Source organism: Lolium perenne, chromosome 6 (assembly GCF_019359855.2).
Source record: "Lolium perenne isolate Kyuss_39 chromosome 6, Kyuss_2.0, whole genome shotgun sequence".
NCBI lineage: Eukaryota > Viridiplantae > Streptophyta > Magnoliopsida > Poales > Poaceae > Lolium > Lolium perenne.
Genome location: NC_067249.2, coordinates 34,720,817 through 34,744,398, shown reverse-complemented (window position 1 = coordinate 34,744,398; position 23,582 = coordinate 34,720,817). Strand labels below are relative to the sequence as shown.

The window sequence follows — 23,582 nt, the reverse complement described above, 5'->3', positions numbered from 1 at the left end:
ATTTTTTTTTTATTCTAGTACTCTCTCTATATAAAAAAACATTACAGTGGTCCCTTATTATGTGGATTAACAACATTACAGTGGTCTAAGAAAAGAAAGCAAAGTTATTTCAGCTGGGTGATACATATTTTCTTTCAACAAATACTGCATCTTTTTATAAGGGAGCACTAGTGAACAAGCTCGCTCTACTCCTGTTTCTTGTCGGATTGCTTGATGTCTCCATTGGTTTCCTCTGTTGCCTTGTCCTTTCCTTCGTCTTTCTCCTTAGATTTGTTCGTCTCTGCCTCCTCTTTCTCCTTGGCTTTCTTCGCTTCAGCCTCCTTGGCCTCCTCTTCCTCCTTGGCCTTGGCCGCAGCTGCGTCCTCCTTGGCCTTCTTGAGCGCCTCGATGAGGCCTAACAAGCAGACGTCAGGGTCCCTCTTCTTCTTCTTGGACATGGGCATCAGGTTTTCTGCCACATCGGCAGGCGACATGTCGGTCTCCTCGAGCAACTGTCGGATCTCGCCAAACAGCTCGTGCTCAATGACGACATCCAGGTAATTTTTTGCCAGCACCTTGAAACCCTCGAAGCGGCAGTAGGACATCTCGATGTGCTTGTCCATCCTGCCTCGCCGGATCAGCGCAGGGTCCAGCTTCTCCTTGTGGTTGGTCGTGAAGATGATGATCCTCTCGCCCCCGCAAGCGGACCACAACCCATCGATGAAGTTGAGCAGGCCCGAAAGTGTCACCTTCGTTGCGTCGTCCTTCTCTGGGTCCGTCGGTAGCTTCGGTTTGTCGTTGTCATCGGAGTCCTTGTCACCCTTCTTGGACTTGCTGCGTTTTCCGGTGAGGTCGACGGAGCAGTCAATGTCCTCGATGACAATGATGGACTTGCCCGTTGTCTCGATGAAGAGCTTCCGCAGCTCGGTGTTGTTCTTGACCGCGGTGAGCTCGAGATCGTAGACGTCATAGTCGAGGAAATTGGCCATGGCGGCGATCATGGTGGACTTGCCGGTGCCAGGAGGGCCGTACAGGAGGTACCCGCGCTTCCACGCCTTGCCAACTTTTGCATAGTACTCCTTGCTCTCCTGGAACGCAGCGAGGTCATCGAGGATGGCCTCCTTCTGATCAGGGTCCATGGCGAGCGTGTCAAAGGTCGCCGGATGCTCAAAGGGGACATGGCTCCAGACGCTCTTGGCCCGGTAGGGGCTCCAGCTGCTGCCAGCATTGTTTGTGAAGAGGCGGCGCTGGCGGTTCTTGACGGTGACGGCGCGGCCCTCCCCGAGCACGAACGGCAGGTAGGTGTCGACGACAAGGTCGCGGTGGCGCCTGTGGAAGACGACCCGGTAGAAGCGCCTCTCGTCTTCGCCAGGGTAGAAGCTGATGACGTTGGCCTTGGACTGCCGCTTGGATGCGTACCACCAGATGGTGGTGCCGCTGAACTCGTCGACGACCTCATCGTTGTCGTCGACGGAGACCTGGAGGCTCTTGCTGTCCTTGCCGAGCTCGGCCCTGAGCCTGCGTGCGCGCCGGGAGCAGGCATCGCCGAGGTAGGCCTCGGCGGCGAGGAAGAGGTCGCTGCGCTGGAACCGCTCGGCACCGTACTCGGAGATGGTGATATGGAGGTAGGGGTTGAAGTAGGATGAGACTTTGGTTGCCCAGGTGGTGAGGTAGAGGCGGAGGGTGGGTGGGATGTGGTTCTGCACCATGGACCAGAGGAAGATGGCGCTCGCCAGCACAGACCCCACCCCCGCCCACCTCTCCATCATCATCGCTGCCGCCATGGCTGGCTGGATGTACCTCCTGCTGTTTCCTGATGGAAAGCTAGCTGTAGCTCGACCTGGATTGGACTGGACGCACGCTGTGTGTGTATTTATATAGTGCTGCTGGACATTTGTGTGGTGATGTTCTTAGGTTGACTGACCTGAGCGCGGCCGGTCGTCGGGCGGCGTCGGAGCAGGTCAGGAGGATTTGTCGGAACTGAGAAGCAGCGATCGATGACTCCAAGGAAACGAGATTGATTGGTGGATGCAGTGGCAAATGCAGATTTGGCAAGCTTAACCTGGTGCCAAGTATCAACCAGATGCGTCATTTTGCGTTTGTTAATGCATCTTGCCGCTGGCAGACGAGTATAATTTACGTGTGTGACGATATCATGATCGGTGAGTGAGTCGTGAGCAGGACGAAATATGGTGACGAACGGACGGATGACTTCATGCATGTGTTGGTGAAGACGCCCGTCGTCATGTACCTAGCAGATCTTTCAGTCTGGGCCTAGAAGCCAGACTGTTTGGCCAGGACTACCGTTAACATTGTGCATTTGGGCCAATATTGGCGTCTCCAAGGCTGTTCTTCAATTCTCCATTTGTCAAAAACGGACAACACCGTCCAACGATGTTCCTTAAATACCCAGCCTTCCTAAAACCATGTCTACTTTTCTCAAACTATCCTCGGAATTGAGGAAAAATTGAGGAGCTCTCCCATTTTAGTCTCCATGTCATCGTTTTGTCTCAGCACAGCCCACCCGTCAGTGGCCCACTCCTCCATCTATTCCTCTCTCTCTCGCCACGTCGAATCTGGCTCACCAAACATTGTCAGCGTCAACGAGATCCTCTCGGAACATGCCGTGCCCTCCCGAGGCCAGATAGGACGGTTGTCGCGACACCTTGTATGGCCCGGGGAGCTCGCCGAGAGGCTGGTGCAGGCTATCTCATACGCCAACATTCTCCACCCACCGCTTGTCCCTCACGCCGTGATTCACTGCTCTAGCCTGTGCGCATCCCTAACAGCTACAACTCACGCCAGCCCTCCAGGTCATCGAGCTCTTGTGTCATTGACAATGCAGGTGGTGGTGTCTGTATCAGATCAATGGGGTATATGACGGTGACAACCGTGACTTAGATATGCAGGACGTGGCTCGACGAGATCGAAAATTATGACAAGTAGATCCACGTGTGACGTGTCGATGTGTATAAAGATGTAGAGGAAAATGTCTAGACAAATAGGGTTGGACAAACGAGAAGCTCCCTTGGATTACAATGGTGGAATGTACATCCTCATTTGCCCACCCCTTCCCTTCCCTATGTGGACAAGATTTGATAAACACCATTGGAGATGCCCTCATGTGGCGCCAAATCACAACTTCTTCGTTCTTTTGTTCTCTCCGTGCACAGAACTGGTGCCTCAATCCTTAGAACATGCACCATGACCCTTCTCTTCTTTTGGGATGTAGGCAATGAAAGCTGGCAAAGTGGTAAAGAAGTGGACTCTATTCAAACAGATTCGGATGCGTAAAGGGGGTAGAAGGTAGCCTTCGCATCTTGCATCTTGTTGTCCACCGTCGGCGCGATGTCCCTATGATGCTTCTCTATCGATGCGTCCAGTTGTCGTCTCGCTCCTCTATCAGTGTGCACGCCGCCCTAGCTGGTGGTCCACGTCCTCCCTGATAGTTGAGTCCCTCCCGACGCCATACTTCCATGTATCCTCCACGAGTTGTCGTTGTCGCTAACCCTAGCACGCTGTGCATGCGACATGCCGTTGTCGAGGACGGTGGGCTAGCCCGTCGTGCGTGATACAGGAATTGGGGGCGGTGCCCCGAACCGCAGGTGTGGGCTACGAGCGGGTATCAACGGCGCTACCATTGTTATGTGGATTTGCATCATAGGAAGAGTTTTTTTTTTTTTGCTACAATCGTTCTTCGGATTTGCATCACACATGAAGAAAGTGTCTGCTAGATACGTTCTTTGGATTTGCATCATAGGAAAAAAATATTATGCTACATACTTATGTGGATACGCATCATGGGAATTTTTTTGCTACATTTGTCCATTGATTTTGCTACAATAGCCAAATTATTTGGGACGTGATCTCTGGCGATGTCGTGTCGGGCTTTTTGTCCATCGGGAGGATCTTGTATGTTTTAACCGTCACAGGAAATTTTACTGCAACAGTGTTACATTATCACATAAAATATGCTATGAGGTCTCCGGCATGGTTCATGTCCGATGGGTCTTTATCTATTATTTTTTGTCGTGGGAGCATTTTTTCTGTTCATAGAAGCATTTGCGGGATTCAGATAAAAGTTGGTTTTGCTACAATAGGAAAAAAAAAACCACAATCAAAACGTCTTTTGGATCAAGGTAGTATTTGCAGGATTGGTATTTAACTGGTCCGTGTGGCGGTGTGGGACAATACTATCTCAGTCTGGCACGAGCCTCGTAAACACAACACTGAGACAACGACCTGGGTGGATTCTAGCAACTTAGTTTCACAAGGAATTAACATGATACTACAGCAACATGTAGGACCCAACGAGATCTCGTAATTACAACCTAAATTCATGACTAACATTGCTTTCTTATGGCCTCAACTGGAATCTGAATGCTATACATATATGGTATAGAAGGAGAATTCGATCACAATCTAAAAGAAAAGGCACAATGCGATCGAAATCAGAATCCCAACTACCAATCTACGACAGGTGAATGCTTGCAATCAGGCCAGTTTCGATTTGTCACTTTGTAGTTTGTACAGGTGCTGCTCGTACGGGTGCACGTGCATGGGCCATCCCCCGTTAGATCTCGCGTACGAGATTCCACGCGCAATGATCGTGCGTTCTTTCCTTCTCTATTCAACACCATCATGATTTGTGCAAGATTCATGTGCCTATATATTTTTATTACTTTTCTAAACTAAACAAAAAAACTGAGATCCAACTTATGGTGGATAGTTATGAGAACAGTGGTACCCATCAACCCATCAAGGATCAAATCTCCGGTTTAAGTGAAATGCTTATTGAGGGTGAGACAACATTTTTCATTGACAGCGATGTGTCCGCGATCGCTTCGTCAATCTTAAGACCTACTCCTCCCGCCCATCATTCACCTGACGAAATGTTGGATCAAAGAAAAACTAGTACGAAAAACATTTCGATCGAAAAAGTCCCAAACATAGGCTAACTCTTGTCTATTTTTTTTTTTTTTTTTTGCGAAACACAGTACAATCAAAGACGCTCATACATACGCGTACACACTCACCCCTATGAACGCACACACGCACACCCTACCCCTATGAGCACCTCCAAGAGACTGCGTTGAATAACTGATCCGGCGGGTCTTGAGATTGACGAAGTCACCACGAAGGCCATTTGTCGACGGGAACGTCGCCTCCCATCGAAGAATATTCCGCTTTTATGAGACACCAAAGTGTCAAATGCAGGATTTGAGCTACGGTGGGGGAAGTCTTATTGCCCTCTAACCATCCAACCCGTGGTTGGTTCTCAGGCTAACTCTTGTCTAACTGATACATACTTGCAATCCGCAACAAGTACAACTATAATTCACAAAAGACAAAAAAAAATACAACTACAAGAACACCACAATTCGAACAGCTGACACACTAAACATGCGCAAAAATAAAGAAAAACCATCCTTTATTTTGAAACTTTTTTGACGAAATTTTTAACAACTAGTCTAGTAATATGCTTTTTGGGTGGGGGAAGCATATACACCCGAAAGCCGAATTAAATTTCTCCTTCGTATATCTAAATTTAGACCGAACAACATTTGTATTCTTCACACTAGCACTACACGTGTACTCCATGCCTATTTACGCCAGCAAATTTAACAAGAACCGCGCGGTAAAGAAAAACAGATTCACCACATGCGCCGTGCGTCAGCGAATAGAAAATCTTTTGCATCTGAGCCGTTGACGACAGCCGTCCGTCCTTTGGATACTCTAAATCATCTGATGACGGCATTTTTCCGATGCATCCCCAACGTGTCAGTGACTCGGAAAATTGGAGATTTGTAGTGGCGCCGCCCTTCCCCTCCATTCTCCTTTCTTTCCCATCGAATCAGCGTCTTCTTCCTTCCTGCCTGGTGCCAACCTAAACCCCACTCTCTTTCCCCACCGAGAACGGCAAGCCGTTTCCGTTTGCAGCGAGAGGGGCGGAGAGCGCGTGGGCGGCGAAGGACTTCACAACTCCGTCCGACCAGCAGGCCCTCTCCCTGTCTCCACACTCCGGCGCGATGGATCAGGACGTCGACGACCGCGCGGCGGCGAGCCTGGCGGCGGCGGCGCGCTCGCTGCGGGCCGGCCTGGACCGTTCCCGCGCGCTGGGGCACGCGCTGGCGCGCGCGGGGCCGCGGCTCGAGGAGATCCAGGCGGCGCTGCCAGCTCTCGAGGCAGCCGTGCGCCCGATCCGGGCGCCGATGGCCGAGCTCGCGGCGGCGGGCCCGCACATCGACCGCGCCGTGGGGCCCGCCGCCGCCGTGCTCAAGGTCTTCGACGCCGTGCACGGCCTCGAGCCGCCGCTCCTCCTCCAGGGCGGCGGCGGCGGCGCGGGGGACCTCCCCGAGTACCTCGCCGTGCTCGCGCGCCTCGAGGAGGCCCTGGGCTTCCTCGCCAGCAACTGCGGCCTCGCCGCGCAGTGGCTGGCCGACATCGTCGAGTACCTCGGCGACCGCGACCTCGCCGACCCGCGCTTCCTCGCCGAGGTCGGCGTCGCGCTCCGCGGCCTCCGGGAGAACAACAACCCCTCCTCCGCCCACCTCGACGGCGGCCTCCTCGCCGCCGCGCTCGACATGCTCCAGGCCGAGTTCCGCCGCCTCCTCGCCGACCACTCCGCCCCACTCTCTACAACCTCCACCGCCAAGTCCCGCGTCCCCGCCGCCGCCGTCCGCAAGCTCAGCCTGATCCTCGACCGCCTCCTAGCCAACGGCCGGCAAGAAACCAGCATCTCCCTCTACATCGACGCGCGCGGCTCAGTCGTGAGCGCCAGCCTCCGCGACCTCGGCCTCGACTACCTGCGCAACCCGGCCGACGACGCGCAGGCGCTGGGCCCCAGAGTCGAGCTATGGGGCCAGCATTTGGAGTTCGTGGTGCGCCGCCTCCTCGAGTCCGAGCGGCAGCTCTGCATCAAGGTGTTCGGGGAGCAGCACAAAACCGATGCATCCGCGTGCTTCACCGAGGTGGCGGCACGGGCCAGCGTTCTCGATTTCCTGAGCTTTGGCCGCGCGGCTGCCGACGCCAAGAAGGACCCCATCAAGCTCATGCGTCTGCTGGAGGTGTTCGATTCTCTCAACAGGCTGAGGATGGACTTCAACCGGTTGTTCGGCGGGAAGGCGTGCGCGGATATCCAGTGCCAGACGAGGGACCTTGTCAAGCTGTTGGTGGATGGTGCTGTTGAGATCTTTGAGGAGTTGCTCGTGCAGGTGGAGCTGCAGCGGCAGATGCCTCCCCCGGCCGATGGGGGTGTGCCGCGCCTGGTCACGTTTATCGTTGAGTACTGCAACCGGCTCCTCAGCGAGAAGTACAGGCCCGTGCTTGCGCAGGTGCTCGCCATCCACCGCAGCTGGCGCAAGGAGGTGTTCACTGACAAGATGCTTGCTGCAGCGGTGCTTAACATTGTCAAGGCCCTTGAGGCCAACTTCAATGTTTGGTCGAGGGCGTACGGGAACAACACTCTATCCTATATCTTCATGATGAACACTCGCTGGCATCTCTTTAAGCACGTGAAAGGTACTAAGCTAGCCGAGCTCTTGGGCGATGTGTGGATCAGGGACCATGAACAGTTCAAGGATTACTACATCACAATGTTTATGAGGGATAGCTGGGGGGCACTTTCGCCGCTGCTCAACCGGGAGGGGCTCATCTTGTTCTCCAAGGGCCGGGCCACGGCAAAGGACCTCGTGAAGCAGCGTCTCAAAACCTTCAATGCGAGATTCAGTGAGATGTTCCACGAGCAATCGGCATGGATTATACCAGACAAGGATTTGAGGAGGGAGACGTGTGACCATGTGATGCAGGCAATAGTTCCTCCCTACCGGAGCTACATGCAGAACTATGGTCCGCTTGTGGAGCAGGATGTAAGCGCTAGTAAGTATGTCAAGTACACCGTCGATGGTTTGGAAAAGATGCTTGGCGCACTCTTTGCTCCCCGTCCCAGGAGGTCTGGGAGCTTCCAGATCGGGCACTCCAATGGCAAGATGAGTAGTGCAATGACAGGATTGTATCGGAGTGCTTCCACAGTGAAATAATTCGATTTGAAGCGCCAAGAGATTGCTTCTATTATTTATGAAATAACTGGAGAAAAATGAGAACAATTTGTTTTTCACCAGTCAGCAAAGCAGTGATGTGTAATAACTGACCCTTGATGAGGTCAGTGCTGGCATGTGAGCAATAAACCCTTCTTGATGGTGAAGAGAAGACTGTTGGAGTATTTCTTCCGCGCATATCTGTGATGTCGCCAAAGTTACCTTCTCCACTTTCGACCCTTCTTTCTGTGATTCTGTTAGTATCCCTAGTACCATGCAGTCTGTTCAGGAGCTTATTTGGTGACTGCAGGATATCTAAATAGTTGCGGGGTGTATGTAAAATTGGTTGTAGTTTAGGAGGGTTGTTGACATTTTATCATTGTTCTATGGTCTGCATATTGAACCCTAGTATGCAATATATATGAAGAACTAGAGTTTCAGGTACCGTCACGAGTTCACTGGTTACCATTTCCTTGTTTTCTCAGTGAAGATGCTGGTTGGTTTACTGAGATGGAGTAATGCACACTCCCAAAGTCCCAATAGAAACTTGACTTTCATATAAAAATGATGCAATCACAGTGCATCCTTTGGCAGTTTATTTTACATGATGTTGGTGTAAAGCCATAGTAGAATAAACCCTTCTTGATAGTGAACAGAAGACTGCTGGAGTATTTCCTCCGCGCATATTTGAGATGATACCAAAGTTACCTTCTCCTCCACTTTCTACCCTTGTTTCTATGATTCTGTTGGCACTCTAGTACCATGTAGTCTTTTGTTCAGGAACTTGTTTGGTGACGGGAGGATATCTAAATAGCTGTGGGCTGTGTAAAATTGGTTGTAGTTCAGGAGAGTCGTAGACATTTTATCATTGTTTCATGTGCTACATATTGAGCTCTAGTATGCAATATATATGAAGAACTAGAGTTTGGTATACAGTCAGGAGCTAACTGGTTATGTAATCTCCTCGTTTTCTCAGTGAAGAAGTTGGCTGGTTTACTTAGCTGGAGTAATACATATCCTCAATAGACGCTGGACTTCCATATAAAATTAACGCGATCACAGTGCATCTTTGGCAGTTTTTTACATAGATGTTGCTGTCAAGGCATCGTAGAATAGGCCAAAACTTGCTGTTTGTTTTTAGTTTTTTGCCCAAAACTGACTTGTTCCGGCCAAGTCGGATTTTCGGGATAGGCTGAAACCAGCCATATGTTAGTGCTGACGTACATGGAGGAATAACTTCGATCTGTAATGGCTTCTTTGCATATTTCATTCAGATCGAGTGGTGCGTGATGGTTGTGATTCAGTAACTGGAGGTCCAGTACTTGTTTGCAAGTTGTTTTGATTGGTTGCTCATGATGCAGGACCAATTCCAAAAATTCAATGCGAGGTCTGGAGAGGTGTTTCATGAACAATCGACGTGGATTTTACCAGACAAAACTTGAGGAGGGAGACGTGTGACCTTGTGATGCAGACAATACTACTGCAATTGTCCCTGCTCACCGGAGCTACATACAGAACTACGGGCCACTCGTGGAGCAGGATGTGAGCGCTAGAAAGTATGTCAAATACTCAAGTACACCGTGATGCTCTGTTAAAGATGCTTGGTCCGCTCTTCATTCCCCGTCCCAAGATGGCTGGGAACTTCCAGATCAGGTACTCTAATGGCAGGATTGTATTGGAGTGCTTATGAAATAAATGGAAGGGTGAACAATTCATTTTTCACCAGTCGGCAAGCAGCTCTGCCGCATTTGTGTGAGGTGTAATAATGGACCTGTGATGAGCGCAGTGCTGGCATATGAAGACTGAACTCTTCTTGATTGTGAACACAAGACTGCTGGAGTATATCCTCTGCACGTATTTGAGATGTTACCTAAAGGTTACCTTCTCCACTTTTTAAGTATTTTCCTGTGATTCTGTTAGTATCCCTAGTACCATGTAGTGTTTTGTTCAGGAGCTTGTTTGCTGACTGGAGGATATCCAGATAGCTGCAGGGTGTATGTAAAATTGGTTGTAGTTTAGGAGTTATAGGCATTTTGTCATTGTTCCCTGTGCTGCAAATTGAGCTCTGGTATGCAATATATATGAGGAATTAGTGTTTGATGTACCATCAGGCGCTAACTCATTTCCTTGTTTTCTCAGTGAAGAAGCTGAATTGCCATATAAAAATGATGCGAGCACAGCTCATCCTTAGGCAGTTTCTTTTATACGTTGTTGTCAAAGGCATTGTAGAATAGACCAGAACTTGTTGTGTTTTTTTTTTGGCCCAAAAGGCAGGGTTGTATTGGACTGCTTCCACAGCGAAATAAATCCAGTTGAAAAACTAAGAGATGAAATAAACTGATAAGTGATAATAATTCATTTTTCAACTGTTGGCAAGCAGCTGCGCCGCAGTGGATGTGAGCTGGAATAAATGATAAACCTATGATGAAGGCAGTGCTGGCATATCAATAAGCCCTTGTTGACGGTGGACAGAACAAGGAAGGAACAAGACGGAAACATTTTCCCCGGGTATATTTCAGATGTTGCCTCCCCTTCTCTTTGGTATTGTATTTAGTACTACCATAATCATTTCTGTAGCAAGTTTTCTGGGATTGGAGGATATCAAATCAGCTGCGTAATGTATGTAAAATTGCCTTTGTTTTTCAGGAGGGCTTTAGACATTTATCATTATCAGTTCTGTGTTCTACAAACTGAGCTCTAATGTGCAATGCATATGAAGATGAAGTATCACCTGGAGCTGTATGGTTACCATCAGTTCCTGGATTTATCTGTGAAGCAGTTCTTTGATTCTGTAAATTAGAGTACTTTTATATTCCCCGGTAGACACTGGACTTGCATAAAAACGGAAGCCATCAGGTGAAAGCTCCAGCTTTCTTTCTCATGCCACAGTACTCTTCGTCTGCTTAATATGTCCATCTTCTTATTCAGCAGCAGTTCATCTCTGCCTTGTAGCTTCTCTGTTCCACGATAATGGCTTCTGGACTGACTTTCAAAAACTGTAGGAATAAGAAGAAACCGGAATTCATTTTAAAATCGTCATCGACATACAGTAATGATTAGGCAAACAAAACAAGGCCAGCAAGATAGAACGATCTCAGATCAGATGCCCTCGAGGAGGAGGCCCAGGATGTTGGCTATCTTGGTCACCCGAATATGATTCGACGGCTCAAAAGTTTTTCAACCTGGGGGTCTTAAAGAGCCTGCAGTCAGCCGATCGAAACCCTCCAGTCCTCCAATTCTTTGCCTCCCTATGCCCTCCGTTGCGTGGAAGCTGTCCGCCGCTCGCTCTGCCGCTGCAGCCTGGTCACACGCTGGAAGCGGCGCCATCAAGCATCCTTCCTCTTGGTACCACCTCATCGGCGATCCCTCGTTGGCAGGTAACCCCTCCCCTTGTCGAATTTCCCTACCAGCACAAAACTATGCACATCTATATAAATCCAAGTCCTGGAAAATCCAAGCCAGCTTATCTACATTTTTGCTTCTCATATAGCATGCATACCCGCTGATCAAAGGTACACGGCTTTTTTCCCCCCGTGCCCTCCTGCGTCGCTCCCGTGGGCGACGGGGAGGGAACCCTAGCCTGCCCCACCTCCGGCCCCCCTCCTCCTCCCCTCCCCTCTCCTCGCCGCCGCCGGATGGCGTCGCCGGGCAAAGCCTGGGCGCTGGCGGCGGCGGGGCTCTCCTTCCCCCTCGCGCGGAGAAACGGCACGGGTCGTGGCGGCCGTCGAGGGCGGCGTGCTTGGCGAGGGGCGCGGCGGCGCGGCCGGATCTCCGGCGGCGTGGTGACCTCGTGCTCGGGCGGGCGTGCTCGGGAGGGCGTGCGGCCGGGCTGCGGCCGCGGCGGCGGTGGCTTTCCTCGAGCGGCGCGGGCTCGGCCCCATTCTCCGGCGGCGGGGTCGGCCTAGCGGCGGGGTGGCGGAGCTGCACGGTCCGGTTGGGACGGCGGCGACCTCCGGCGGCGCGGTGCAGCGATGGGTCGATGCGGGTGAGATTTGGGCCCGATCCGGGCCGGGCGGGCAAGATCCGGGCCCGATCCGGGCCTCGCGGGCCCTCGCGGTGTGCGCCGGTCGGCATCTCACGGTGGCGCCGGAGTCCGGGAGGTGGCGTGCCTCTCCTCCGACTACCGCGCGACCGCAGGCTATACCGGGGCCGGGCGGGCCTTCGGTTGGCAGCCCACCGCATGTCGGGTTGGATGCTCTCTCGTTCCCTGTCCGGTCACTGCCGTTCTTGCCCTCTCTACTGGTCTGGCTGGAGGTTGCTGCCGGCGGATGGGATGAGCTTGGATGCCGGGGCGGCGGCCCCGGAAACTGCACGGTCGGCTCTTCGGCGGGCGACGTAGCGGTGGTGGTGGCTTTACTCCTAGGTCATGGGGATGGCGTGGAGTGGGCGGCGGGGTTTCCGGGCGTTGGTGCTGCTTCGGCAGTGGCGGCTCCCAGACCATGTCTCGGAGGCTTTGTTTGGTGTCGGCGGGCTGCCCTTGGTTCCGTTGGTGTGGTGGGAGTTGATTTCGGGCGAAAGCCCAGCGCTTTTGCGCCAACGGTGACGGCGCCTGTGGGTGTCGTGTCCCTCTTGGGGGCACCGTTGTGGTCGCTCCCCCACGCTAGAGCTCCGGGTGAAAACCTTTGACTGTTCTCGGTCTCGACGGCGGCGGCGCCTAGCGTCGTCACCCTCTTGGGGGCGTCGTCGTGGAGCTTGGGTACCTTCGGCTTGCCCTCGTCGCCACCGGCGGGCATGCTCAGATCCTCTTTTGGTGCTCTCCGTCCCGACGTAGGGCGGACTCGGCGGCCTCCTATCTTTTACACGTGACATTGTGGTCTTCGTTCTCGGTACTTGTTGACTGCTGGCAGGATCGGCGCTCCACGGCCCGGAGCGGGAGGGCAGGCGGCCCTTCCCAGCAACAACTTGGTGGTACGAGACGACGATGTCCGGTGACTTCACAAGGAGGCGGGGTCTCAACTTTAGTTGGTTCGGTTGTATTGTGGAGGGTGTGGCATCTCCTGTACTTTCATTTTATTTTTGTGGTCTGCTTTGTAAGAGGTTTCCCTCTCTACCTTGTATCGGTTTGGCCGTGTGTGGCTTTATTTATAAAGCGGGGCGAAAGCCTATTTCGACGATCAAAGGTACACGCACGGTTGCACCCTCTCACCCATCCTCAACAGCAGGCGCTCAGTTGGATGCTCTTCAATTCGGACATGAGGTTAGAAAAGAAGGGGATGCCCTTTGAGAAGAAAGACCTCGAGTCCGAGGAAACCTTGTGGGCCTTGTACGCTTGGTGCTGCGCTACTTCAATCTGGCAAGCGGCAGTGTGGAAAGGGGCTATCGGTTCCAAATATTCAAGGAGAAAGTTGGTTTGGTCTGTAAAATCACAAGTGAGGAATTGACACTCAACCATCTCTGCGATGTTCGCATCGACGAGCTCGGCTCTCCGAAGCGATTCCGTCGCCGCCATTGATAGTCCATCAACTCTGCAGGATCAGGCCTAAGGCTGGTTCCAACGCAGGCGTGAGGACGGGCGGTAGCGGCGACGTCGGGGCGAGAGGCGGGCGGGAGTGGGGCGAGAGGCCAGCGCGGGGCGGTGGCGCGGGCGCCGGCGGTAGCGCCCGCTACCACCCGGCTGCCGCCCGCGTTGGGGGCGATAGGGGGGCGAGAGGCGGGCGGGAGCAGGGCGAGAGCGCTGGCGGGAGCGGGCGAGAGGCGGGGCGAGAGTGAGGGGTAACGGCTAGCTGAGGTGGCGCGATCTGATTCGTCCACCTCAGCTAGCCGTTGGGGTTCAAAAAATCCGGAAAAAATGCCAAAACCCCCTATAAATACCCCCCCATATGGTTTCACTCATTCCACACCTCACTTCATCAGCTCCACTCTCCATTTCCACTCCTCTCAACGCCATGTCTTCGTCTAGCAGCAGTTCGAGCGACGGAATGGAGGGTGATATGATCGAGCAGTTCCAGGCGGAGTATGAGGAGGAGATGCTCAACGAGGAGGTGGTGCCAAGACGGCGACGCTGCCGAGAGTTCATCAGGCGTGATCGTCTGGGTGCCCACGATCGGCTCTTCGAGGACTACTTCGCGAGGACGACGACTGCAATTATCCTCCGAGCTACTTTCGGCGAAGGTATCGGATGAGGCGATCCCTTTTTCTGCGCATTGTGGATAGATTGGGTGAATACTCTCCGTGTTTCACCCAAAGAGTTGATGCTCTCAACCGTGCTGGTTTTTCTCCTCTACAAAAGTGTACTGCAGCTTTGCGTCTGTTAGCTTATGGAGCCGCTGCAGATACGATAGATGAGTGGCTTAAGTTAGCTAGACAAACTTCATCAGATTGTCTAGATAGATTCTGTGAAGGCATCATTGACTGTTACGGGGAGACGTTTTGACGTCGCCCAACTGTGGAGGATACTCAGCGTCTGTTAGCGAAAGCCGAGGAGCGTGGCTTTCCGGGCATGTTAGGGAGCATCGATTGCATGCATTGGCAGTGGAGGAACTGCCCAGTGGCTCATGCTGGTCAATTCACAAGGGGAGACATCAAACACCCTACCATAATCTTAGAAGCCGTTGCGTCGTATGATCGTTGGATCTGGCATGCCTTTTTTGGAGTGGCCGGTTCCAACAACGACATCAATGTACTCAACCAGTCGCCGTTGTTCACTTATGTGCTCAGGGGAGAAGCACCCGTAGTGAACTTCACGGTGAATGGACACGAGTACCACTATGGTTACTACCTTGCCGACGGCATCTACCCCTCCTGGCCGGTGTTCATGAAAGGTGTTACTCTTCCACAAAGTGAAAAGCATCGAGTTTTCACTGCTGCTCAATCAGCGCATCGCAAAGATGTCGAGTGTGCCTTTGGAGTGCTAAAGGCTAGGTTCAACATTCTAGCAGTTCCGGGACGCTCCTACTCGAGGCGTACTCTTGGGTTGATCATGCGTGCATGTGTCATTCTGCACAACATGATCATCGACGATGAGCGTGGTACAAATTTGGACAACATCTATGAGACAGTTGCTTCAAATGTCGGCCCTGCAATACACCACCATGCACCACCAAGCCTAGCAGACAGGATTCAGATGGACGCCGAAATGAGGGAGTCACGATGTATACACAAACTCTCCAAAGATGATTTGATTGAGCATGTGTGGGCTAATTTCTAGATTATGTAATTTTTTCAAATTTTTATGTAATCTTTTCAAATTTTTATGTAATTTTTTTATGATGTAATCGGTAACAATTTTAGTTCAATAAAATAATTTCCTTGCATTATTTATATTGTTGTAATCTGAAAAAAAAAATGCTGATGTCGAGGAGAGAGAAAAACTGGCGTGGAGGAAAGAGAAGTGAGAGCTGGCACTATAGCCTGTGCATTGGCACCGTGGGGTGAGAGTGGGGTGAGAGTGAGGAAAAAAACTAACGTGGCAGGTTAGAGTGAAGTGGTGCATTGGCACCAGCCTAACCACTCTATGCTCCAGACTTTCAGTGGTGTATTTGGTATAATAACTAGGATGCAGGTCTATGAGGTATTTTCTGGGTAATAATGTAGCATACCCTTGGCTGAGCTTGCGTTTGTCAACATAATGCTAAGCTGCTTGATGTGTGGTGTTACCCTAAGCGTTTGTAAACGTGGGAGATATTTGATTTATTATATGATGCATGCAGCATCTACTGTTCGTTTGGCCAACACCTGGTACACCATGGGCCAGCAGGGGATCTAGCCCAAAAAACCTGGGAGGCCAGTACACTGAATCAGACCAAAATGTGATGTTTTTGGGCCGAATTTTACTGGTATATAGGTTTACATCTCTCTGGGCTGGGCAGACCATGGCCCAGGTTTGCTCCAATACAGGTCCGCCACTGCCATGGGTGTGTTTGGATACTTGCAATCTTTTCATGAATCAGGAGAACTTGACTTCCTGGAAGCTGCGTGTGGAAATGCAACATCTAATTTACGTTGTGCATCTAAATTAGTTGCTAGCAATTTCTTTCGAACATCATAGGAGAAGACTAGCCCACGCCGATTGGTTTCTCATATGTTCTGTTTCGTTTAATCGATCGTTGTTTGGTTACAAGCCGTTTCCATGATAAGTAACCATTTGTGAGCTTACCCAGCAAAGAAACACTGTCTGCAATGCGCGTTTGATGAAATAGCAATCACGCGACGACTAATATGTAACACATAATCAGCAGGACTGACATAGTTATAGAAGTGATTACGGTATTGCATCATGAGTACACGAACAACTGCTCGTGATGCAACACAAGTTCATCAGTTGAGAGGCTAGTACATACCACCTCGCAATATATACAGACTTGGTATCAGTTTTCATCAAACCTAGCTACTCCCAAAATATGCATCATCATTATGGTGTTCATCATCATCATCATCACCAGAACCCCATGTGTGGGCTCCTCAAAGGTAATACATCTTGAAGGATAAACCAGCTCATCCCGTTCTCAGGGCTCATCGCAAGATACCTAGTGATATGTGCCTTATGCACCGTGAGGTGGCTGAGAGTACAGTGGATCGTTGTCGGGGATATGGGTGCAGCACGATCAACAAAGATAATCTTCATCAGACGATAGTTCTTTATGGGCTTGTTAATGAAATCAGTGTCCTTCAGGTTGGTTATCCTGCAAGCAAGAAATTAATTAGTTGTTTGTCATGTGGTAGCCGCCTACGACTTATTGAATGTACTAAAAGTAGTGCTACGTTGATCTAATTTTGATGTTGGTAGACATTGTCCTCCATCATGATAGTTGATGTCTCCTCAACCCAGCGTACATCTGCAAGCCTTTTCAGATTGGGGACATGAACCCACCTTTCTCTCCAATGTCTCAGATGGTTGTACATCGATGACGTGTCAACTTCACGCCCACAGAACATGGGAACAACCTCTGCAACAACTTTAAGTTCTTTCAGTCTGAATCCCTTATCCATGTGGGGGGGGGGGGGGGGGGATTCTTGATGAGCTCACACAACCTATTTAGGACGAAGGTGGATAAAGCAGCTAGCCATGTCATGATGTTCCTCTTGTGAGTTGGGTTGTACCTATCAGGCACTAGCATATATTGAACCGGCACTACCAGTAGCAGTGAGTTCGCCGACAGATCAGGCGAGTTCATATTGTCCTACGGCACAATCAAAGCACCAGAGTACAAAAAAAAATGTTAAGTAATCTACTTCTAACAGTCTTACAAGCTATGTTAAGTGCAAAGCTGGTACAAGAAGAAAAACTTCGCATTGTGGAATCAATCTTTGTACCAATCATTGCTCTTATACATGGACTACACAATAATTAAGATCACACAACGCATCCAACACAAGGCCAGAACACCATCGGGAGTGGCATGCGGCACCAGCTCGCCACATTCGAGGCGCCAGAGCTCGTCGTGCACTCGTACAACACCTTGGCTTGGAGGTACCACCGGCCCAAGTCCAAAATGGCAGTAGCGACTTGGACGCGTTCCCTGCTACAGTAGATCGCAGGCGATTTTTGGGCGCGACCGGCAAATCCACGAAGCTCGCCGGCGAATCGACGGATTCCCCGTCCTCCAGCGGTCGCTGCGGCGACGGGAGGGTGGGGGATCCTCGATTCCCGGCTTGTACATAGTAGGGTTAGCTAGGTCTTTGGAGGCGGTCGGCGGCTGGGAGGTGGCGGCTCGGCTGTCGGTGTGGTGTGCGTGGCTGAGGCACTTCTCCTCTGGCGGCGCTGTTCCTCGGAGCAACGGCGTCGTGCTCTTGGCCTCTAGGTGCTCGGAGGCCCCCGAGCTTTTGCTTGCCGCTCCGGATCCGGCGTGGATCTTGAGCTTGAAGATGGTGGACAGAAGATGCGCGGCGGAGCCGATGGATCTCGGCGTTACCCCTCCAGGGGCGGTGAATGGAGTCTTCCCATCTGCACAGGGCCTGGTTTCGTCTATCCAAGGTTCGACGAACGGCAGCAGTGGCGCGACGCCTTCTCGTCAAGGTCGCCGGCGAGGTCGGGGTAGGGAGGAAGAAGGAGTTCTTTGTAATTTCCTTGTTTTTCTTGGACCTTTCTGTAAGAACGCAGTGTTTATATAAATCCACCCTCTTTCGCAAAAAAAAAAAAAGCTCAATTTCCCCGGCATTAACAACTAAGAGGAGGCGGAGTTCCTCGCTCCCAAAATGCAGATAGTGTCCGGTAAGGAGAAGACTGCCTCGTCGTGCAGCATGTGGCCCGTGAAAGTGATGAGGTGGTAATGGCGAGGTTCACCGAGGCAAATCTTCAACTTGTGCATGCGAATTGTGAATTCTTTGTGGAGGGATGCGAAGAGGAACAAGACATACGAGACTGACCCCACAATGATCAAGGTTGATTTAGGCGATGACTCTGACAGCGTTAAGTGGGTTGAACTTTATGATACTGATGATGACTGATGATACTACTAGTACTTCATTCGTCTAGTAATAAGGTTACTACCTTTGTCCGGAACCAGATCCTGAACATAGAGGAGAAAAGTCAGGCAAGCACAGTGATCAGTTAGTGCAAAACGTAGAAGAAAAATCAGAAAACCGTAGCAAATATTATATGTATTTTAATATAGCAAATTACTGTATATATTTACTGTAGAAATAAATAGTATAAACCAAAAAAGAGACAATCATAATGTTGATTGTAAGTAATTATTGTAAATGGATATAACTTACATATATTATGCAAGTTAATTTAGATTAAATTAAACTTAATCATACAGATGTGGAGAAAAAAAGTTAGGGAGGTGTAGCTTACCTGACAGGAAAAAAATTAGATCAAATTACACTTCTCAACGTTAGACGATCTCCTTCCCCTTGTCCTACATGGTGTTTGTAGTTTGCATTTTTTTTTTTTACTAGTTTCAACAACGACAGGAATTTTTTTGGTTCCCTATAAGCTACTCTTACCGAAAAATGTTCTAATGAAAAAGGTTTTGAGGTGCCCTATTTGTCAACCTTGTCAACAAATTGCATTGCATTGGTCACTATGGATCGATCACGGTCACGGATCATCTGCACTGCAGTAAACCTTGAAGGCATCTCAAAACAAACAAAGAGAGAGATCTCAAAAAAGAAAAAGAGCAGCGCAACAAGATGGGAGCATAGAAATGCTTCTGGGTAGCAGCAGAAATGTAAAATTCACAATGCATGCAACGAACATCACATCAGATCACAAAGTAATTTATTGAAACATACTCCAGATGCAATAGATCACATAATAGTTTGAACTGACTCGAAAGATAACCAACAAGTAAAGAACAGACACACCAGACGCAACATAACACATAATGTTTTCAACTGACTCGACACAGAACCAAACGACAACTCAGTTTGAACAGCAACGCAGACACATAACACTTCAAGCACTGACAACAACTGTCACTTGCAACTTCTATCAAAGAACACTTGAAACAAGTAGTGGGCGGTAGGCCTCTCACTCCTCGTCAGATTCAGCGCTCTGGAGCCACTCCACAACCGGCTTGGCCTTCTCCACGACCTCGGAGTCCTTGCCGGCAGCAACAGCTTCATTGTACCACTGCACAATGGTGTCTTCCTCGAGGACGTCCCCATCGTAGAGGAACTTCAGGACAACAGGCAGCTCCTTGAGGGCCTCAGCACTGCACTTGCCACAGAATGCCTCAATAGCCTGGAGCAGGAACATCTGTGCAGCTTCATCAGGCACAGCAGCAGCAAGGTACTTCTTGTTCTTCATAACATCCTTCGCGAACCCCTTGCTGGCACCATGGAAGAGTGCCTCAAAGAGAGCACTTATTACATCCTTCTGAGGTAGGGTTGAGGACGAGAGCACCCCCTTGAGCTGAGCTGCTGTGGCAGCGTTGCCCAGGTTCGCCTTGATCTCTGCAACCAGTTCATCATAAGGAGTGGGTTTGGCAACGGCATGGTTGCCATTGGGTTTATCTTCAGTCTTCGCTGTCCCATTGGTACTGCCTGCCTGTTTCTTCTTCTTCTCTGTCTCTTCAGTGGCAAGCATAACCATCTCAGCAGTTGCTGCACTCAGCTGCTCCTGCATGCGCTTTTTCGCAGCCTCTGCTGAGGTGTCAGTAGCCCACTCCACATCGTCATCATCCTCATCATCATCTGCAGCAACTATGAAGTCAGCGTCTCCACTGTGAGTTGGTGAGGTTGCATGTTCTTCATCAGAGCCAGCACCCTTTTTCTTCGTAGCACCTTTCGCTGCACCATCCTTTGAGGAAGCACCTTTCTTCTTTGCATCCTTCTTGAGCTTCTTCATCTCCTCATCAGCAGCCTCACCTTCTTTCAGCCGCTCCTTCTCAGCTCTTCGCATAGCTTTCTTGTCTTTGCCTCCCTTCTTCGCTTCTGGCGGGTTCTTCAGAATGAATGTGGTGAGCTTGTCTCTCATGTCCACATCCGAGAGGAAGCCACAGGCAGCACATTTCAGAGTTATCATCTCTTTCTTGGAAATGAGGACCTCAGTCTCAGGATTGCCACAACCATAACACTGGACATACTTCTTGATGAAGTTCTCAAGAAGCCCAGCCAGCTTTGAAGTGTCATGAGCACCATTAACCAAGGAGATTCCCGTCTTCTCATCAAATTTAGACTGTGCCCCAAGCTCACATCCAAAGTACTTGGTTGTGTACGAAGCAGGCCTGGCAAGTGCTTTTGCAATATCAACCATGTTGACGATATTTGTCTTGATGCCATTACCACGGCCTTCTATCTTGGTCAACATTCTGGGCATCTTGTACCTGTAGAAGGCATCATCCTTGTTGGATGCACCAATGTTTTGCAGCGCCATCTTGACTCAAGATTTCTGCAGCAGATGCTATCAGATGTAGCGAAGTTCAGGAGCAATAGTAGCTGCCGGTCCCTGAAGGAAACTGAGCTGACTTTCTGCAGCAAGTGAACTCTCAGTACCAGAGAACCCAGTAGTCTCTTGATGCATACAGGGGAGCACAAACTTGTGCCTTTTTCTCGTTGTACGAGAATACTCTCCCAGCAATCCAACTGATCCCAAATATACCGATGCTTGTTCAGACATAAAAGAAGCTTCACCTTCCAGGAACTCCACTTTGTCAGATTGCAGCAGAACTGATGCTGCTATCTGCATCAAAACAAATCAAACATTAGTGATCTATATCATGTAAAGGTGGTTATACTGGAAACAAAGTGAATGATAGGTAACATCAAGAATGCAGACCAGGACAACTCATTTATCACCAGTCACTGGTTGAACTGAACATCATGGCAGAATAGAGACAACCAAATTAAACAAACATATTCAGAAGCCAGATAAGCATAGCAACTAATTAAACAAGCGAATTGAACAATGTAATCAGCAGCTAAGTGAACATTCTAGACAGCACATGAGTGAACCAACAAAACAAAAATCAAAATCGAATATAAAAACTAATCCAGTCCAGTACAGTTATAGACAGCTATGCACACGCCTCAATGTTTCTGTTGGCTCAACCAAAAGCATCCCCATCATTACAATTCATTCAATTTATATTGAAGAAATCAATACACGTGTTGAATCATGCTCAGAACAATCACTTAACTTACACCTTAGCTCACCAACTAAATAAGTGCCACGTGACTAGACAATAATCAGTAGTGTAGCCACAGCCCATTAACTAGCTGGCAACAAAATAAACGCAAGGGCCCCGTTCATCTAATCTGGCCTCACACGCTATAATTCAAGACAGACAGCACTGAACCATAATCAGAAGTAGCATCTAACGAGATCGAATGAAAACATTCCATAACTATAAGCAGAGGTAGTCTAATTCAACCGATACGCACAGTAGCACGATTTTTGACCGAACTGGAACAACAAGTCAACACCACCCACGGAATCCAAATCGAGAACCGAACCCTAATGTCTACCATAGATTCACCCAAACCCTAGTACACGCCGCGTCCACAAAAACCAGCGGCACGCTACCCCAATCGACGCCTACGAGCGCGAGCGCATCCAGATCGGATCCTCCTACCTACCAACCAAAGCGATCGGTTCCGAACACATCGAATCGAGACCGACGACGAAGACGAAACCCAGGGGGGCGGAGGAGGGGCGCGAGTTCTCACCTCGGGTTGGGGGGGGGATTACAATGAATCCAATCGGAGATGCTGCGGGCGGGCGGGCGGACGGGCGGCGGCGGCGGCGGCGAGGCGACGGAGTGGTTGGGAAGGGGAGGAAGGTGAGGCGGGCGCGTTTTATAGGCCGGGGGCAGAGGAGTAAAGGAGGCTCCTAGGGCTGCCGTCCCCGGCTCGCCCTCTCCCACCGCTTTCCTTTTTTTTCTTTTTCTTTTTCTTTTTCTTATTCGATTGTTTCTGCATCGTGTCATGCTCTGGCCTTTTCGTCTGGTTCCTCAACGGCTTTCCGCGTACACAAAAAATATTAGGATAACTCATGAAGAAAGAAAGAGCGGAAAAGTACTCGGCACGAAACGATCAAACGAAAATCGTCTAAATTTATGTGGATGCCGTGCTGCGTGGACATATCTTGTTTCAGGTCCGATTTGGTGCAATCCCATTTCCGTCTGGATCTTTAGCAAATTCGTCACCCATCCCATCCTTTGATTGGCTCGTTTGGGGATATCCTAAAAGTATAAAACATCACGGTTTCAAATGTTTAAATGTGTTTCGCTATGACTAGATTATGGTACTATCATAATGGTTCAATATCATCATAATGGTTCAATATCTCTCAAAACATGTTATTTTTGTAGTATCGGAGAAACAACTCCACACAGTAGATGATATGGTTGTGTGGTACTACACCTTGTTGCCACACTAGGCAGAAGTCTTCTCCCATCACGCCTAATTTTTATTGTTGTTATAGAAAAATAACAATGAAGTATGGGTGTCCTTTCCTACGGAGTAGTAAAGCAGACGATGACGGCTTTTATTGTAAAGATTGGCATACACTAAACAAGTTAACACAACGGTGTTTTTCTTGGATATGTTTCGTCGCTTCGTTGGATAACAACTTAGTTCTACGCTAGGATGGCGTAAAGGAACCTTCAATAGAAGGCTTGGGTCGTGCACGACTTCTCAAGGCCGACTTCAAGATACTCTTACTCAAACGTCAATCTGTGCCACGCAAGGCTTCTAGAATTCGACTCTAGGTTTCCGAATGTGTCTTCAAGAATTCGACTTCAAGTCCTCCCCTTGATTACATTCAAGTGGGGGTGGTAGAGTACATGGCCATTCTGGCTTATTTATAGCCTAGGGGTCCTTTGCAAATGACAACAGCTACCATTGTTGTGGTAACTAGGAGAGGTAGTGGAAATAGCTTTTGGTACATGGGTCTATAAGGACTATACTTGGTCGTGTCGGGCCAGGCCGGGCCGAGAAAAAACCCGACGGTGAAAAACCAGGGCCGAGCCCGGCTTGGCCAAAAAGCCTGGGAGCCCGAAAAGCCTGTTGGTCCATCGGATCACGGGATAGGACGCTTCGTTAAATGTTGTTTCGGTCAACCCATGCCTAACCCAGCTGTCGGACCAATATTTTCAGGCCTAGGCACGGAATTTTTGGGCTGGGCCTCGGTTCGGGCTGCCCGACCAGGTATAATAAGGACTAGGTGTGAGAAGGTGT

The 23,582-nt window shown here is 50.0% G+C and overlaps 3 protein-coding genes and 1 pseudogene across 3 annotated transcripts; 2 read left to right on the top strand and 2 right to left on the bottom strand.

Moving 5' to 3' along the window:
- Positions 1-31: 31 nt before the first annotated feature.
- LOC127308363 (AAA-ATPase ASD, mitochondrial) lies at positions 32-1,841 on the bottom strand. The gene has a single exon (XM_051339166.2). It carries the CDS (start codon positions 1,761-1,763, stop codon positions 186-188), a length of 1,578 nt encoding a protein of 525 aa, XP_051195126.1. The 5' UTR covers positions 1,764-1,841; the 3' UTR covers positions 32-185.
- A 3,979-nt stretch (positions 1,842-5,820) lies between these two features.
- LOC127308364 (exocyst complex component EXO70A1) lies at positions 5,821-8,459 on the top strand. Its single transcript, XM_051339167.2, has one exon. The coding sequence runs from the start codon at positions 6,009-6,011 to the stop codon at positions 8,016-8,018; it is 2,010 nt and encodes a 669-aa protein (XP_051195127.1). The 5' UTR covers positions 5,821-6,008; the 3' UTR covers positions 8,019-8,459.
- A 5,584-nt stretch (positions 8,460-14,043) lies between these two features.
- On the top strand, positions 14,044-15,162 carry LOC139832342 (protein ALP1-like; annotated as a pseudogene).
- A 4,003-nt stretch (positions 15,163-19,165) lies between these two features.
- On the bottom strand, positions 19,166-22,200 carry LOC127308365 (eukaryotic translation initiation factor 5). The gene is made up of 2 exons (XM_051339168.2): positions 22,071-22,200; positions 19,166-21,084 (listed from the first exon to the last, which is right to left on the bottom strand). Exon 2 carries the CDS (start codon positions 20,776-20,778, stop codon positions 19,432-19,434), a length of 1,347 nt encoding a protein of 448 aa, XP_051195128.1. The 5' UTR covers positions 20,779-21,084; positions 22,071-22,200; the 3' UTR covers positions 19,166-19,431.
- Positions 22,201-23,582: the final 1,382 nt, after the last annotated feature.

Bases quoted from the DNA above. Each gene is read 5' to 3' on its own strand.
- LOC127308363 (XM_051339166.2), bottom strand. From the start codon at position 1,763: ATGGCGGCAGCGATGATGATGGAGAGGTGGGCGGGGGTGGGGTCTGTG.
- LOC127308365 (XM_051339168.2), bottom strand. From the start codon at position 20,778: ATGGCGCTGCAAAACATTGGTGCATCCAACAAGGATGATGCCTTCTAC.
- LOC127308364 (XM_051339167.2), top strand. From the start codon at position 6,009: ATGGATCAGGACGTCGACGACCGCGCGGCGGCGAGCCTGGCGGCGGCG.